The sequence below is a fragment of the Lissotriton vulgaris genome, chromosome 12 (assembly GCF_964263255.1).
Source record: "Lissotriton vulgaris chromosome 12, aLisVul1.2, whole genome shotgun sequence".
Lineage (NCBI taxonomy): Eukaryota > Metazoa > Chordata > Amphibia > Caudata > Salamandridae > Lissotriton > Lissotriton vulgaris.
In genome coordinates, this window is record NC_141700.1 from 261,002,719 (window position 1) to 261,019,048 (window position 16,330).

At 47.0% G+C, this 16,330-nt stretch overlaps 1 protein-coding gene across 1 annotated transcript in view; it reads left to right on the forward strand.

Moving 5' to 3' along the window:
• Positions 1-16,330, forward strand: part of CNGB1 (cyclic nucleotide gated channel subunit beta 1) — a 1,326,699-nt gene that overhangs the window by 181,737 nt on the left and 1,128,632 nt on the right. Inside the window, exon 10 of the mRNA XM_086945539.1 lies at positions 7,424-7,511. Within this exon, the coding sequence (XP_086801665.1) occupies positions 7,424-7,511 (88 nt within the window). The remainder of the gene's footprint in view (positions 1-7,423; positions 7,512-16,330) is intronic.

Here is a 16,330-nt window from a genome sequence, read left to right on the forward strand (position 1 = left end):
AGGATTACAACCAAGGAAACCAAGATTTATGTAAACACACGACGGCTTAGCATCAGGCTAGGGGAACAACCGGAACTGGAAATGCCTATAATGAACAGCGAATTGGAAGAAAAGTGATAATCTTTCCTGATAGATAAATCAGAGTAGGTACATCAGAGTAGGCGTCTTGGACATTAGTTGATGTTATGAAACCACCTGAAGACATTAATGGAATGTTAGATTGATGAGTGCACAACCTTAACTAGACCCTCTCTCATAATGTAACGCCCTTTTCCTTCGGGATCGGGATTATCATCTCCATCCACTGCTGTAACTATGGGATCTACATTCCTTTCTGCCTGGGAATCATCCTGAATAAGAGGTACAGAAGAAGGAGTTTTAGGCAACTCAACGGTGCTCATATAAATGTCTCTCAGAAACATCATTTACTATATGCTCAATCAGTTGGAGAAGAGAGACAAGATCCATCCCAGAGTAAAGGAGAAAGGGGCTTGAGAGAGCAGAGGCCTGGTCCGATCATGGTGGACGCACAGGTATCCATCAGACCTGGAGCTAAAGCCACGAACAAGCAGCAGATGAGAGCAGAGAGGGGGAGGGGGCAGTGAACTCCCACTAACTTACCCACTTAGGTGTTAGTGGGAATCTGGTATCTAGAACTCCTTCTCGAGTACCAGAGACTGGCACTCTTGAATCCATCCAGAGGGGTGACTGCACATCAGTATCTATTATATCAAATAGGGGGATGAAGAGCTTAATGTTTAAGGAGGTCCTACGCCCATGCTCCGCCCAGAGGTAAACTGACTAACCATTAAAGTAGGAGTAGTGCCTTGTAAGAAAAGGGATCACAAGGTGGTGAAGCCACAAGGATGATCAATTCTGTTGCAGGGGGACCAAAAGGTCCGATCTTAATGCCCTCACACACCTGTTGGGGTGTCATGCTTGATCACTGGGTGCTCCTCGTCTGGCCGGTGCTGCAATGCCTGACCGGTCCGAGGGCTCTTTGTCGGAAATCTTTTGTCCGAATACGCCATGTAGGTGAATGCATGAGAGGGGACAGTGCAGAAGTTTAGCTAGTGGGAAGTGAAGTGTGTCTAAAATAGATTCTGGTGCCCTAAAGAAATTCTTTAAGGGGTACGGGTACCAGGACTAAGTAAAAACTGTGCTGCTTCATTCAGCCACAATGTACCTAGACAGCTATCAACAAATTGAGGTCAACAAGTTTAATACCTTAATTGCCCAAAGGGTCTGTCTGCATTTCATCAGGACTAGAAAAATAGTAGTTTGTTGCCCCCTGAGGGGCAGGGGACCTCTTTTCTAGTAAAGGATGGGCACTTAATAAGTACAATACTGCATCTTGATGGTTGCAGTGCAGTGATTCCACCTAAGGGAGATAGAAAACAAGAGGTGGAAAAGCACATGCAACCGAATTAGGATGGAAACCTATATCCACTATGCATTCATGCAAATTCAATTGTTCAGTTCACTAATATGTGCACTCATCAGTAATGGTGTGCGCCTTCATGAATAACAAATGATACAAAAGTTTAAAAATCTCCAAGCACTTGTATTACAACTCTGCGACACATGAAGGCACAACATGAAATGCTTAAGGCTCTCAAATCAGTGTAATGATAGGTGTAGGTCAGCCATCAGACATATTCAAGTGGTGCGATTTACATGCACAAACAACTGCTGTTTATACTTACCCCAAGGTGAGCAGGAAATTGCCCCTTAGGCATGGCGGAGGGTCCCAGAGAAACTATGGGACACCTTTATGAGAGGGGGAAAGAAAGAAAGAGGCAAACATGGCCGTGTATTGAAAGAGTCAAAGAGAAACTGACACAAACGTGTACATGACAATAGTGAACCATTGCTGAGGCTTGCTGTTGTAATCCTCTAGCACACATCCGTGTGACTATGTTTGTGACAATGTTCCTTATACCGCTGTGCAGGTGCACGCCAGTGTTACCAATCTGCACTTTTGGGCAGTGAGCCTTTACAACGGGGCCTGCCTCTCTTCCTCAACTACATGTTTACGTGTCTTTGTTTTTATTTACCAATAACAATGCCCTGGACTGCGCTAAGCAAGTGTGATCCAGTTTGATTAATACGCACCCTCTTTGGCTGCGAGTCCAAGCAATGGGCGGCATTTAAAACCCTCAATAACACGTTACTGTGTGTTGATCTATGATAATGTCCTGGACTATGCTGAGTATAAGAGCACCAACTTCACCTATGTGCACCTTTGTACTGTGAGTCTCAGCAACCGTTCACAATCCTCATGTACACGTTTGTGTCAGTTTATCTTTGACTCTTTCAATACACGGCCATGTTTGCCTCTTTCTTTCCCCCTCTCATAAAGGTGTCCCATAGTTTCTCTTGGACCCTCCTCCTTGCCTAAGGGGATAATTTCCTGCTCACCTTGGGGTAAGTATAAACAGCAGTTGTTTGTGCATATAAATCGCACCACTTGAATATGTCTGATGGCTGACCTACACCTATCATTACACCGATTTGAGCGCCTTAAACATTACGGGGCATATTAACAAGCGGCAGCGATAACTATCGCTGACCACTGTTAGTGTGAGAAAATCTATCGCCGGCGATAATCTCCATTTTAGCGTTATATTAACAACGCTTAACGCCATGGAGATAAAAATCCCAGCGATAGCGGGGATTCTCGCCGTTTTCAATGGAATATTGCTGGATTTCCAGCGATATTCCATTGAAAATAACGTTAACCTTGTTGATAGGGCAGGGAAATCTTAGCCATGTAAACCACCTCCCATTGGATTACATGGCTAAATCAGGTCACAAGCAGGCATTAGGAAAGTAGCGTTAACTGTGGTTAGCGCTACTTTTCCTAACGCTCTGCTTGTTAACGTGCAGCTTGATAATAGGAGAAATGCCGCTTAGCGACATTTCTCCTATTATTTTGCTCTGGAACGCTCACTTTGCATCTCATTAGAGATGCAAAGCTGGGTGTTGTTGAAAGGCTCGCTAAATCAGCAAAACACGCGATAGCGTGCATTTGCTGATAAGGCGATGAAATTGTCGAAATAATTTCATATCGCCTCCTTGGTAATATGCCCCTACATTTTGTGCCTTCATGTGTCACAGAGTTTTAATAAAAGTGCTTGCTTTGAGATTTTTTAACTTTTGTCTCACTTGTTATTCATGAAGGCGCACACCATTATTGCTGAGTGCACATATTAGTGAACAATTGAATTTGCATGAATGCATAGTGGATATAGGTTTCCACCCTAATTTGGTCGCATGTGCTTTTCCACCTCTTGTTTTCTTTCTCCCTTAGGTGGAATCACTGTGCTGCAACTATCAAGGTGCAGTACTGTACTTATTAAGTACCCATCCTTTACTAGAAAAGAGGTCCCCTGCCCCTCAGGGGGCAACAAACTACTATTTTTCTGGTCCTGATGAAATGCCGACTGACTCTTTGGGCAATTAAGGCATTACATATGTCTACCTCACTTTGGTTATAGCTGTCTTGGAACATTGTGACCGAATGAAGCACCACTGTTTAGGTATCGCCTATTCTATCCCGTAGGGATTGAATAGGCGAGATTATAGTAAGCAGTCCGAAAAATCTACCTAGCTGCGGATCGCATACAGTTCATGTGAGCCAGGCGCATGCACAGTAATTCGCTCCCCCTACCCCTTCCACAAAGCAAGACAAGACAAGAACATCAAAGCGACCGCGGCCGCTTTGATAGACTTCAAAAGAATGCGCTCCCCCGCCCCGCCACAGCAATGCCGAGAGCTTGTTGCTTTATTGCTCTCACTTGAGGCCTTGTTTTTTCTGCATAATGTTAGTGCTACTTTGATCTAAATAATGGACTAGAGCTTTTCATCTTGCTGAATACCACCTCTTATTCATTGTCTTCGCATCTCACCAATCACTGCATTTAACAAATCAGCATCTAACACCTTTTATTTTATGAACGTTATTTTGATTTGTTTGTCACTTTATGCAATCCTGACACTGCTTCATGAATTCCCCTTCTTTGTTCACTTTTGTCTCCTGTAACTTTTTCCTCCTGTAATGTACCGTTTGCTACCTCCTGTATTTTGCTCACAATTGGCACTTTTGCCTCATGTAACTCAACGTTTTGCTTTTGTAATTTGTACACTTGTAATTTCTCCTCATGTATCCTTACTGTTCCTATTGCGAAGTGCTCCGACACCTTCGGGTAACGTCCGCGCTACACAAACACACATAAATAAATAAACAAACAAAATAAATCTTACCACTCTCACACCCCACCCGCACTCTGGCATATTGCAGCGCATCTAGTAGTGTACGGTGGAACACAGAAAAGGCAATCCCACGCAATGAAGCTGGGCGCCCGTGGAATCCCCCAGCTGACCTTCTCAACTGCCATGCCTAATGGCCGTCCTAGAACTAGACATGCTGCGCAGCTGCCGTCCATCGCTTCCAGCCCCGGCCTGTCTCACACAAAGGAGGCTATCCACAAGCCCGCTGTGCAAATCCAAGCGGGTTTCCCAAGCGCCTCTGTTGCCATACATGACAATCCCCACCCTCCACTCCAGGTCACCTGGCCACCCTCCCTCCGTGCCTCTCCCGAGGACACTTCTCTGCGCGGCACCCCTGGACCCATCCCCGCATCCTCCACTGCAATCCCCTTTCCAAACAGTGCCCGACCCCCGCCATGTCTCCCCAGCGCCCGCAGAACTAAAACACCCATCCCAATTGTCCCCAGCAGGATGAAAGGTCCCTGCATGACGCCCACCCAAATCCTGCACCGGTCCCCTCCCGCAGCCACTACTCCTGCACACCGCTGCCTCCCAACCGTGTCGGCAGCTACCCGCATCAGCCCTCCCCACCCGCCCCCCCCACTGATCTGCCAGGACACACCCTGTGTTCCCGAGCCCCCCATCCACGCATCTGCAACCCTCAACTGGCCCACCAACAACTCAAAACCGGCCCCCCCTCCCCGAGCGCCCTTGCCTGCGTCCCAGCCTTCCCATGTACCCACCCATCCAAAACTTCGCACACACCCTCCCTGTGATCGCCCTCATCCCTTCTGCTGCTATTTATGCTGCGCCAAGCACCCTGGCAGCCCTGCTCCATCACGCAAGACGCCGCCTGCATCAGTCACTCTTTTACAAAAACCTTTGTCACCATCCACTGCAAGGCCCCCCCGGTGGCATCCGGGGGGGAAGCCGGGGGCAGAGCACCATTGCGTCTTTCACGATGCCTGACAGCTCTTAACCCCTGGGCCCCGGTCCTTGCCTGTGTGCGGCACCAGACACCCCCCCACCTTCCTTCACTTTATTGAACCCAGCAATCCAGGACGCACTCTGCCTCACAGGTGACCCCCCGCACCCCTCCCTCTTTTACCACCCTGTGCTCCACCCACGCATCCGTAACCCTCCACGAGCCTCTAACCATTCGAAAGCTGCTCCCCTTTCAGGAGCGCCCAACCCTCTTCACAGGCCTCCCCTGTACCATCTCCCTTGCGCCTACTCCAACCCACCTCCCCTGCTCGCGGCACCGCTAAACGGTCCATCAGGTGGCACCCATACTCCCCGTGTGGCCCCCCAACGCTGTGCCCTGCGCCTTTATGCCCCCCTCCCGGTGCGCTACACCAGAACGAATTACACTGCCCAGGATCACCGGCTGTTGTTGAGCCACGCCAAGATGTAACATTATTCGACCGCTCCAATGTCTGCAATTCCGAACACGGCCCCCCCCCCTTCCTGCATCCAACCCCCAAATTCAATACTACCAATCCAATGCGCCCACAGCAGCCCCCCACCACTTCACCGCAACCTGCCGGCACCTACCCTCTGGAGCTAACCTCGCCTGCCTAACTACACTCCAAACCCGTTACAAGCACCACAACGCCCGTCGTCCAACCGCAGGATACACCCCTCCCCACACATCTCCTGAAATCCTGACCCCGCAACCAGATCAACCAACCGGACACAAATGAGCCCCCCAAGATTCAAAACGCAACCGCCATTGGCACGCCAGGGCCCCGCTTTGCCAGTCCAAACCCATCCAAATCCCCAGAGAGGAGGAGTGTGCGCCAAACCCCCACTGCAAGCCTCCACCATCCCACGGCACACTCCCAAATCCACCAACCACTGGGCCCGCGCCCCCATTCCTTCCGACCCGCAGCAACCTTTATGAGCAATGCCAGTCCTCTATCTGTACCGCCCAAATCGCCCTCTCCCCGCACTCGCTCTTTGCCATGCCCGACTCACACAGACCACCGCAACCACCCCAACGCTCCCTATTCTGTCCACCTCGAGCGTCCGCAAGCACCACATCTGACCCCGCACTGCCCCTGGTCCCCCTGGCCTCAGTCGGATGAAAGGTCAAGAGCACGCAGACAGGTCATGCACCCTGCACAATGATCGTCTCCTACATGTTGCGCAAAGACAGCACAACAACATCCAGCACTTTTACACACAGGTGTCACACCTTGTTTTACTTAGTCCTGGTACCCTTACCCCATAATGAATTTATTTAGGGCACCAGACTCTATTTGAGACACACTTCACTTTCCACTGGATACACTTCTGCACTGTCCCCTCTCATGCATTCACCTAAATGGCATATTTAGATCAAAATATTTCTGGCAAAGAGCCCCCAGGCCCTCAGGCATTGCAGCGCCGGCCAGGCGAGGAGCACTCAATGATAAAGCATGACACCATAGCAGGTGTGTGAGGGCATTCAGATCTGACCTTCTGGTCCCCCTGCAAGATAATTGGCCATCCTTGTGGTTTCACCATCTTGTGATCCCTTTTCTTACGAGGAAGTACTCCTACTTTGATGGTTTGCTCAGCAGTATCCCCATGATAGTAAAGAATGGGTTCCAAGCAACAGGACTCTCTAAATAAAAAGAAAGAAAAGGAACATATTAGAATGATGGCTGTTACCTTTGAGAGTGCGATGTTGCACCTCTATGGACCATAACCCCTTCCCAGATGTCTGCCAGAGGTGAGGATCTCCATGGCAGGACGTTGTGTAACAGGGTGCCCTTGTTATCCCTCCTCCTGTGAGGGATTGGAGTTTAATGTTCATGTTTTTATAGCTATTCAGAGACTGTTCTCTGGGGTGGAACAAAATCATTAGGGCTAAGATTAGGAAGGGAGAAGTAGTAGTAACCGCTTCCTAAGTGGGAGGGGGCATTCATTAAAAGTGTTGAGAATTATACAGTTACCAATGCTACAGTTTTATTTGTATAAGTACCACCTCCTCTGAGCAGTGCCAAGATCTTTTAGACTGTGGAAATCCCCTTTTAATACCATTCAGTCAAAACCAATAGGTCCATGTAAAAATATACACTCTCCAGGATGGAAGGCTCTGTAACCAAATCGATGAAAGGCGCTGTGAAGGTAAATACCAGTAACATGGCTGCTCTTGTTTCTGCAGGCTTCGGGCAGGCGTGCTCAGCTGGCTGATGCAGGGTCTGGACAAAGTGATGCCACGACCAGATATGGAGGCCCTGAAAAAGGTGGAGGTGAGTGAGCATGGAACAGAGGCTCAGAAATGCATGTGCTTGCTGCCAGTGTACCACAACAATTATAACCCTCAAAACACTACATTTTCTTTGTGTCTAACAAATTCTGATTTTAAGAGCAAGACTATCCAGTTGGCACACAGTTCTCTCTTTGAGGACTCATTGTTATTTGTTATGTTTTAATGCTAACTTGCTTGCATGGCGTGAGTGGTAGGTTTTCATTAATCTGATGGGTAGTGAGACAACACATGTAACAGTTTTAATTAGAAAGATATCTGGGCATCATGTGAAATATTGTGTCTTAAAGCTGGAGATGTTCAAACATAGGGACAGATGAGAATGGTATGAGATATTTTATAGGGCACTCTGCAGTCACTACAATATAAATGTAAACATAAAAAATGTGCCAACTAACGATTAGAGGTCGTCCTTGGCCTAGATAAGAAAGTGCAACCATCTAAGTACTCAAAGACTTCCAATACTGAAGAGAACACAAGCGTCTCCGAAGATATATACATCTGTGCTGTATACTTGGATTCACTATATATAATGCTTCTGGAAATGTCCCTTAGTAGCATCACAATACTTTATCCAACAACACAAATTTACAGGTGAAAGGGTTCAAGGGGGTAGTATGGGAGCCCATGACTGCCCTCTGCAATCTGACTTCTGGGAAAAGGAGATATGGTACAGGCAGATCCCCCAATACCTACCAAGCACTGCATATGGTGAAGCACCATCCGTTCAAAAGCACATCAAAGACCACTGAAATATGCATTCAAATAAGAACCAAAATATGGCCTTGCCCAAAGATAGTAAGGAAGCTCTCCGTATCCCAGGAGGACTCAGTCTTCTGGACAGCAGGAAAATGCAACTGCTTGGAAATTTCCTAGAATACGTAAAGGAAAGTTTCAGTTCTATTAAGGACTCAGAGGAGTGGATTATGCATACTTTCTTTGTTTAATTTCTCCAGCAGTTTCAGACAAAACAACACACTTCATTTCCCATTATGCAGAGGGGAAACAATGAGGTTCAACTGATTAACATTCTGGATACTTATGAAGAGGCATAGCTCCTTCCTGTTCCTCCTCTTTCTACAGTCTGTTTTCGATGAATAAATTTATAATAAACATTCTAAAACTACTTTAATCCTGGTCATCCTAAACCATCTCTTCAAATAAACATTACGAAGATTTATCAAAGGTAGTGCATAACCCATTAAGCAGATAAAGTCTCCTGGTTTGAGTACACCCAATCCGTTTGGGAGGGAGACACATAACCTGAGATTTGTGTAAGTGGGAAAATCCTCGCCTCAGAGAAATTGAAACTTTCCTTTACATTTTGCTAGGAACATGCCAGAACCGGAAGCAAGAATTATGCAAATTCAAAACATAATTGCCACTAATGAGGCAATGTCACAATGGGTTTGAAGTAAAACCTTTTAAATGTGGAATCCTAGGACCAATCTGCTGCATTAATAATGTTCTCCAGCCTCGCTCCCACTGAGACATCTTTGGAAGCAATGGCCCCTCTCGTTGATTGAGCTCCAAACTGGGTTGTGTAAATCCCAGCCTCTTGCATGATTTAACATACCTAGCGATGGCTGTGAAAGAAACCTCCTTAAGGGATTTCCTGAGTGCAGTGAGTAATTGTCATTCACCCATTGGCGGAATGTTTTCAGTGGCTTACTTATGACATTTCAGATAATCCACCACACACGACCTGGGGGAATCTTGAAAAGCCGGGTATGAAATAACTCTGGTACAGGTTTTAGTAGACCTAGAAACTGAAAAATTAACCCCCTTCAAGGTATACATCCTGCCCAACAAATCAAGGGCTCTAACATCAGACACACATCTGCAAGACACCAAGCACAGCAACATTGCTAAATTACCTGATAGCTCCTTTCTACTTAGTTACTTATTCTGAGGTAAAGATAGGAATAGATTAAGGCCACATATAACATCCCACAGAGCAGTGTGCCTTGGTTCTGGGAGGAGAGAGAGACAAACATCTTGTGGGAGTTTATTCAGTAGAGGGTGTACCCACACTGGTTGACCCTCCCCTGCCAGATTACCAATTTATATCGTCAATCTAAAGGTATTTACTGACCTGTAAACTATACTTTGTTGTGCCAGTTCTCTTGAGAATATTCAGTATGTGGATGATGCCTGATGCCACAGGATCCAACTGTCATCGACAACACCAGCCTAACCATCTTATCCATGCAGACCTGTATCTTTTAGAAGTACTTTTTGCCCACACCCTGTGGATAAGGTCCTGAGCTTGTTCTGAAAGATTTTGCTAGTAATCCTACTTACTATTAGTGACAACCCATTGTCTTGTCCCATCGTGAGGAAATCTCTCTGGATTCTTGGGAATTTTAAGATAGCAGGTAAGCTGGATTGGAAAATTCCAGGAAACTGCTAGAAGAACTCAAAACCAAGCTTGCAATCTCCAGATCGGGGTAATACGAACTATATATGCATCCTGTCGTCTGACCTGTGCAGAGACCGCCATTATCATTGCAACAGGGGGAAAGGCGTGTCCTTGTTCCCGACTCCAATCCCAAAGAAAGACATCTGTGCCCACTGCTGCTGGATCCAGTCTCCAACCGAAGTATTTCGTTATTTGGTGATCTAGTCTGGAGTTAAGAAGGTCCGCAGAAAACGGACCAAAAAGGCGTTACAGGGAGGCAAATGTTGGAGGATCCACTTGCCAAATACTCAAATCTCTCAGGTATCTGAAGTTCCACTCCGCCACCCAATTGGCAGAGCCCCAGAAGTTTTCCACCACAATTGAGATTTGGTTGGTGAGGAAGTACCGCCAAAAGTCCTGCGTTATTGATGTGAGAACCTTGGACAGCCAAGGTGGTTGATATATCTGACCGCCAAGATTATGTCAATGCGAAGGATAACGCAACACTTGGCTCTGTCTCTGGCCCAGCATCTGATTGCGAAAGAACCATCCAAGATTTCCAGACAATTGATGTGCATGCATCTCTCTTGCTCTGACCATTTTTCTACTACAAATGATTCTCTGCACCTGGCACCCTAGCCTAACTTACTTGTGTCAGATTTGATGATGATGTCCTGTTCGGAACCAAAGATTGCTCTTCCGTTCCATTTGTGGTAACCACCAATTGATCTTCTCCTTGGCCTCCACCGACAATAGTACTAGTTCTGAATAAGTGAGACCTTCCTGAGATGCGATGCTTGAGGCATTGAGGAGCCCTTTAATAGAATGGGCCTGGAAAGATCGCCTGTATGGAAGAAGATAGAAGCCCTACTATGCTTGCTATCTGGCATACGGAGCACTTCCGTCTGACCAGAAGTCTTCTTAATTCCTGTCTGACTTTGAACAGCTTGCAAGTGGGAAGGCTGAGGTAGGTCTGGACCGAGTCGATCAAAAATCCTAGGAACTGGAGTCTCTGAGAAGGAGAGACCTTTCACTTCACATAGTTGATTATGATCTCCAGATCCTTCAGTAGCGAGTTGGCTGTCCTGAGATGACCTGTCAGCCTTTCTAGAGATTGATCCATCAGAAATATGTTGTCTAGATAGACGATGAGTCAAATGCCCTGCATTCTGAGGATTCCCATCACCCGTTTCATCTGTTTCGTAAAGCACCAAGGTGCCGATGACAGGCCAAAGCGCAATGTCGATAACTCGTAGGCTTGGTGGCACCAGACAAACTGAAGGAAACAGCAGTGTGATAGGAAAATTAGAATTGTTAGGTAGGCATCCTGTAGATCAAGGCAAACTAGCCAGGCTCGATATGTCTCGCAGAAGGTATAAGCCCTCCATCTTGAATGAAGATGCACTACTCGTTGAACTACCACTGGTTTATCATGGGTCGAAGCTCTTGTCTTTTTTCTCCACAAGGAAGATGTTGCTTAGGAAGCCGTTTTGGTGCAAGGTTGACCCCACTATGCCTCTTTCCACTAATAGGGCTGCGACCTCTTGATTTACGAGTTGAGCCTACACATTTAAGATCAACTGGCGAGGAAGTAAGTCCAGCATGAGAGACCCTTAGGACGCTATGTGGAATCCCATCCGCTGCCAAAAGGGCCATTGTGAAAGAATATAATCAGCCTTAGCCCATTTAAATTTGGTGTGCGGAAATATCACCTATTTTTATATGTTTTGGTGGGGACTCCTCCCCATGGAATTGCCCCTGTTAATGCAACCTTTTCCTGCATCTCTGGATAGTGAGAAGGTCCCAAATTTAGACTGGTCTTGGTAAAATCCTCATCTGTCATACTACCCTTGTTGAGAGGCGTTATTGTAGGAGTGGCTGGCCGAGTACCTCCTACCTCTGCTGGTTTGAAGAAAACCTTAGAAGAGTACATTTTTTTAATCAAAGCTTGGGCTTTATCGAGTGATGTGAATGTGGAGACAAACTTCCCAAAATCTTTAATAAAGACGGTCTAAGAAAAGCCCAGAGTACCACAGGTCCTGCCTCAGTGGAAGATAGGTCCCCCAATTTGGGGTCAACCAGAGTAGGGCGGGTGCATTCAGCTCATAGCTTATTACAGACATCATCAAGTGGCTTGCAAAGACGACCTGCCCTGTAAGTTGTCTGCCTGGAGCCATTTAGATGACCTAGGGTGGTAGATACCGTTGGAATTGAGCATTCCAGCCAGCATTGGGTCTGCCTGTCTGCTCTGGTCAGAGGGCAAGATTGAAGGGTCTGACTTGGGTACCAGGGTCTCCCTGGATACTTGTCCCTGTTGGAGGAAGAGAAGGTAGCAGACCGGGTCATCCTGAGGGGATGAAGGGTCACCTCCAGAGCATTACCAGAAAGTGGGTCCAGAACCCGCTACCTCCGAGCAGCAACTCACTTGCCAAGAAAGCCTTTTTGAGGTGGTCCAAGTCGACACCCAAGGGAGAGTCTCTAGGGCGCTTAGTAGGTTTGGGTTGTCTTGGTGGTTTGAATGACCTGGAAAGTCTTGGGGCGTCTTCTTTCTGGGAGAGGGGTTTAGGGTGAGCACTCACCAATTCTATGATTTGCTGCTAAAAATACTGCCTTCTGCTCCGAGGCATCCACAGTTTATGCAAGGTGAGTGTCCCAAGGGACGTATACCAAGGGACGTATACCACATCTACCTCCTCCACACACTTGCCCAAAACCGTTCATATATTGTGGGCCCTCAAATGCTTAATTAGAAGCCATTGGCCAATATACAGAGCACTAGAAACAATAGTTTATCGAACCGCATAGGTGACACCATGTTGAAGTTGAAGGTTTAAATAGAATTTCAGTGGACTAGGCCCTATAAGTGGAGGGGCATCACCATGTGCAATACCACAATTGATCGGATGGAGACAGGGCCACACTTGGAGTTAGTACAAGTACTGGCCGAAGTGGGGCGTTATGAATCATACAGACCATGAAGGGGCGTCATGCTCCAGGTTCCTGAGTGCTGGGGCCTTTCAGGATTTTCTCTTGCACTCGTTAGGCTGCCTGGAACTGTGGCGAGACACGTGGACCGGTGTTTTACTTGTTGCGGGGTCGCCGATAAGAGCGTGAGTCTCTCGTCAGGAGATGCTGGCCTCTATTTTTTGTGTTTATTGGGATTAAAAAGATTTATGAAGAAATAAATACAGTGACAAATGATACAAGGGATGGAAATCAAGGATAATGCAGTAAAGCAACAAATCAAGAAGCAAGTATTTCATTCAAAACATGGGAAATATGATAAATATGGTAATAGAGCGGTGAGAAGGAAAAACAAAAGAAAAAAGGCATTAGAAGCCATCCAGCGTATCATTGTAATAGCAAATGCAAAAGAGAAAGAAAGGAAAGAGGAAGATATAGAAAGGAAGAAAGGAGAGGAAGCTGGCCTCTCTACATTAAAGTGCCCCCTGTCAGTCAGAGGACCGATGTGCCTGAGCGCGGCCCCTGCCCAAGCGCCTCAGCTGCAGGGGAATCGGAGAGGTGATGCCTTGGCCCGCTGACCTGAAAAGATAAGACGAATACAGCATAGGAGCAGTTAAAACGTAAGAAAATATTTTACTGCAGCCATAATATGGCATAAAAGTAGTTTTGTGAGGAGAAAGAGACAGGGTACATGTATCTGCTGCTGGAGTAGTGAAGGAAGAGGAGGAGCAGGAAGGAGCAAAGCCTCTTCCTAAGAACCCAGAGTGGTGATTGGTTGAATTGTATTTCTGTTTTCCTTCTGTGAAATGGGAAATGCAGAGTTTTAATTGAAGCTGCTGGGAAAATAAATGAACAAAGTATGCATAATCTTCACCTCCAGTCCTCACATAAAATACCTCTGCACTTGGAATAAACCCTGAGTGTTGTAGTAACAGACAGTGCATCCTCATCTTAAATCTGTGTGATTTTATTAACAAAGAATTGTTCACATTGGTTGTATTTCATTTGTGTATAAATAATACCGATTCAGTTATTTTTTAAATCAACAAATAACACAATTAGACACTGTTAGAATCAGGGTCTCTAGTTGGCAGTGTTTTGCACCCTGTCCTAGAAGGCACCCTCGCTCTTGTCAGGGTAAGTAAGATGCACACTAAGAATAACCTGTGCTCACTCTCTTGGTAGCTTGGCAAGAGCAGTCGGAATTATCCCCTGGGGCAATGTGTAAAGTATTTGTACACACACTCACAGTAGCACAGTGACAACTCCACAAACATACTCCATACCAGTTTAGAAAAATAGCCAATATTTACCTGAGTGAACAAGACCAAATGACAAAAAAATTCAACATACATAAATCAAGTTAGGAAGCATTCAATATTATGCAAAGTTCTAGTTCGAAGGAAAACAAAACCTCCGACTCGGGCTACCATGTTGTGCTTGACCAAGCCAAATTCAGTCTGACCGCTAGGGACTAAAAGCAAGATACATGAGTCAGGCGGTCCCCAGCAAAGTACCCTGGATATGTCAAAACTAACGATGATGCGAGGCACAGGCGAGGTGAGGTGTAGGAAAAGAAAGTGATGTGTAGGTTTCTTACTGCTTGCAGGATTGTTGGCACGTAGGCGTTCAGGAACGGTGCATTGCGCAAAGGAGGGGAGGCGTCACTGTAGCAAGTGAGGCGGCGGTTCCTGGAGTCGGTGTAGGGCTGTTGAGCCGCTAATGACCAGGGACGAAGCGAGGCACAGGGGAGACGATGCATCGGTTGCAGGCATGATACCTCTGTTCCTTACTGCTGTGCGGTACTGATGATGAAGTTGGTGATAAAAGTCGTGAGGTCTCAGTTTCGCAGCATCGGGTTCAAACCACTGGACCACAGCTGAGGCAACAGAGTCAGAGTGGTGCGTCACGGACATCAGTGGCAGGGTGTTCGGAATGCCCGCAGTGGAGGTTCTTTGGAGGTGCTGCTGAGGCATCTGAGCCTACGTTGTAAGTCATGGTTGTTGCATTGAGAGGGACCATGGCTTTGGTGCAGGCTGTGGCACTGCGACAAAGTTGCAGACAGGCTCCCGTTCTGAAGTCGCTCAGTGTAGGTTTCTTCTTGTAGTACAGAAACTCACTTACAAGGACCCACTTGAACTGGAACTTGCACCACTTGGCCACTAGGGCTCTCAGCGCATGAGACCATGTGCTACAGGTGAAGTCTTTGATGGCCCTGAGACTTCCAACAGGAGGCAAGCTCAACTCAAGCCCTTTGTAGAAACTTTAAAAAAGCAGGATGTTGAGAGCAAAGTCCAGTACTCTCACTCCCAGGACAGAAACAGAAGGCAGCAGGCAAACACAGCAAAGCAAACAGCAAAGTGGCAGTTTCTTCTGGAAGCCCAACAGCTCTTTTCCTGGCAGAATGTCCTCAGTCCAGAAGTGTTCCGAGTATATGCCCGCTTTAGTGTACGAAGTTGCAAGACTTTAAAGAAAGGTCTTTGTAGTGCCCAAAGCCCTGCCTTTCCTGGCCCTGGCTCCAAGCACACTACAGAGGACTGAGAATTATTTGTGTTGGGACAGACACAGCCCTATTCTTGTGCAAGTGTGAGCTCTTCCCACTACTCTAACTCAGGAATACTCATCAGCCTGGTGATGGACCATCAGGATATGCAGGGCACACCTTATCTCCCTCTCTGTGTGACTGCCTTGAGTGAATTCACAAAGCTCACCTGTCATCTAACCCAGACATGTATTAAGGGGCCAGGCAGAGGAAAGAGATGGACCACCTCAACAGTTTAGGATTCTCAGCCCTCATTTGCATTTACCATCTGAGGGGCCTGTGGTCTGTCTGAACCCAGAAGTGAGTCCCAAACAAGTAGGGTCTTAGCTTCTTCAGTGCCCAGACTACAGCAAAAGCTTCCCTTTCTATTGCGCTCTACCTCTGTTCCCTGAGACGTACCCTCCTACTAATGAAGGCTATAGGTTGATGGAGGCCCTCTATGTTTAGCTGGGAAAGCACGGCTCCCACAGTATGCTCTGAGTCATCAGACTGCACCACAAATTCTTCGGAGAAGTCAGGAGCTAGGAGAATGGGTGGTGTGCACATGGTCACCTTCAGGGTATCAAAAGCGGTCTGGCACACCCCTGTCCAGATCATCTGATCAGCTGCTTCTTGGAAGTCAGCTCTGTCAAGGGGGCAACAATGGTGCCGTATCCCTTAAGGAATCACCTGTAATAACCAGTGAGACCTAACAAGGTTCTCACTTTGGTCTGGGTCTTGGGGGATTGCCCAGGCCATAATGGTGTCAATCTTTGGCTGTAGAAGCTGTACCTTGCCACTCCCTACCTGGTGTCCCAAGTACACCAGAGACCTCTGCCTTCTCTGGTACTTATTGATCTTGATAGCGAGGCCTGCAGTCTGCATGGCCTTCAACACATCCCGGAGGTGGTACAAA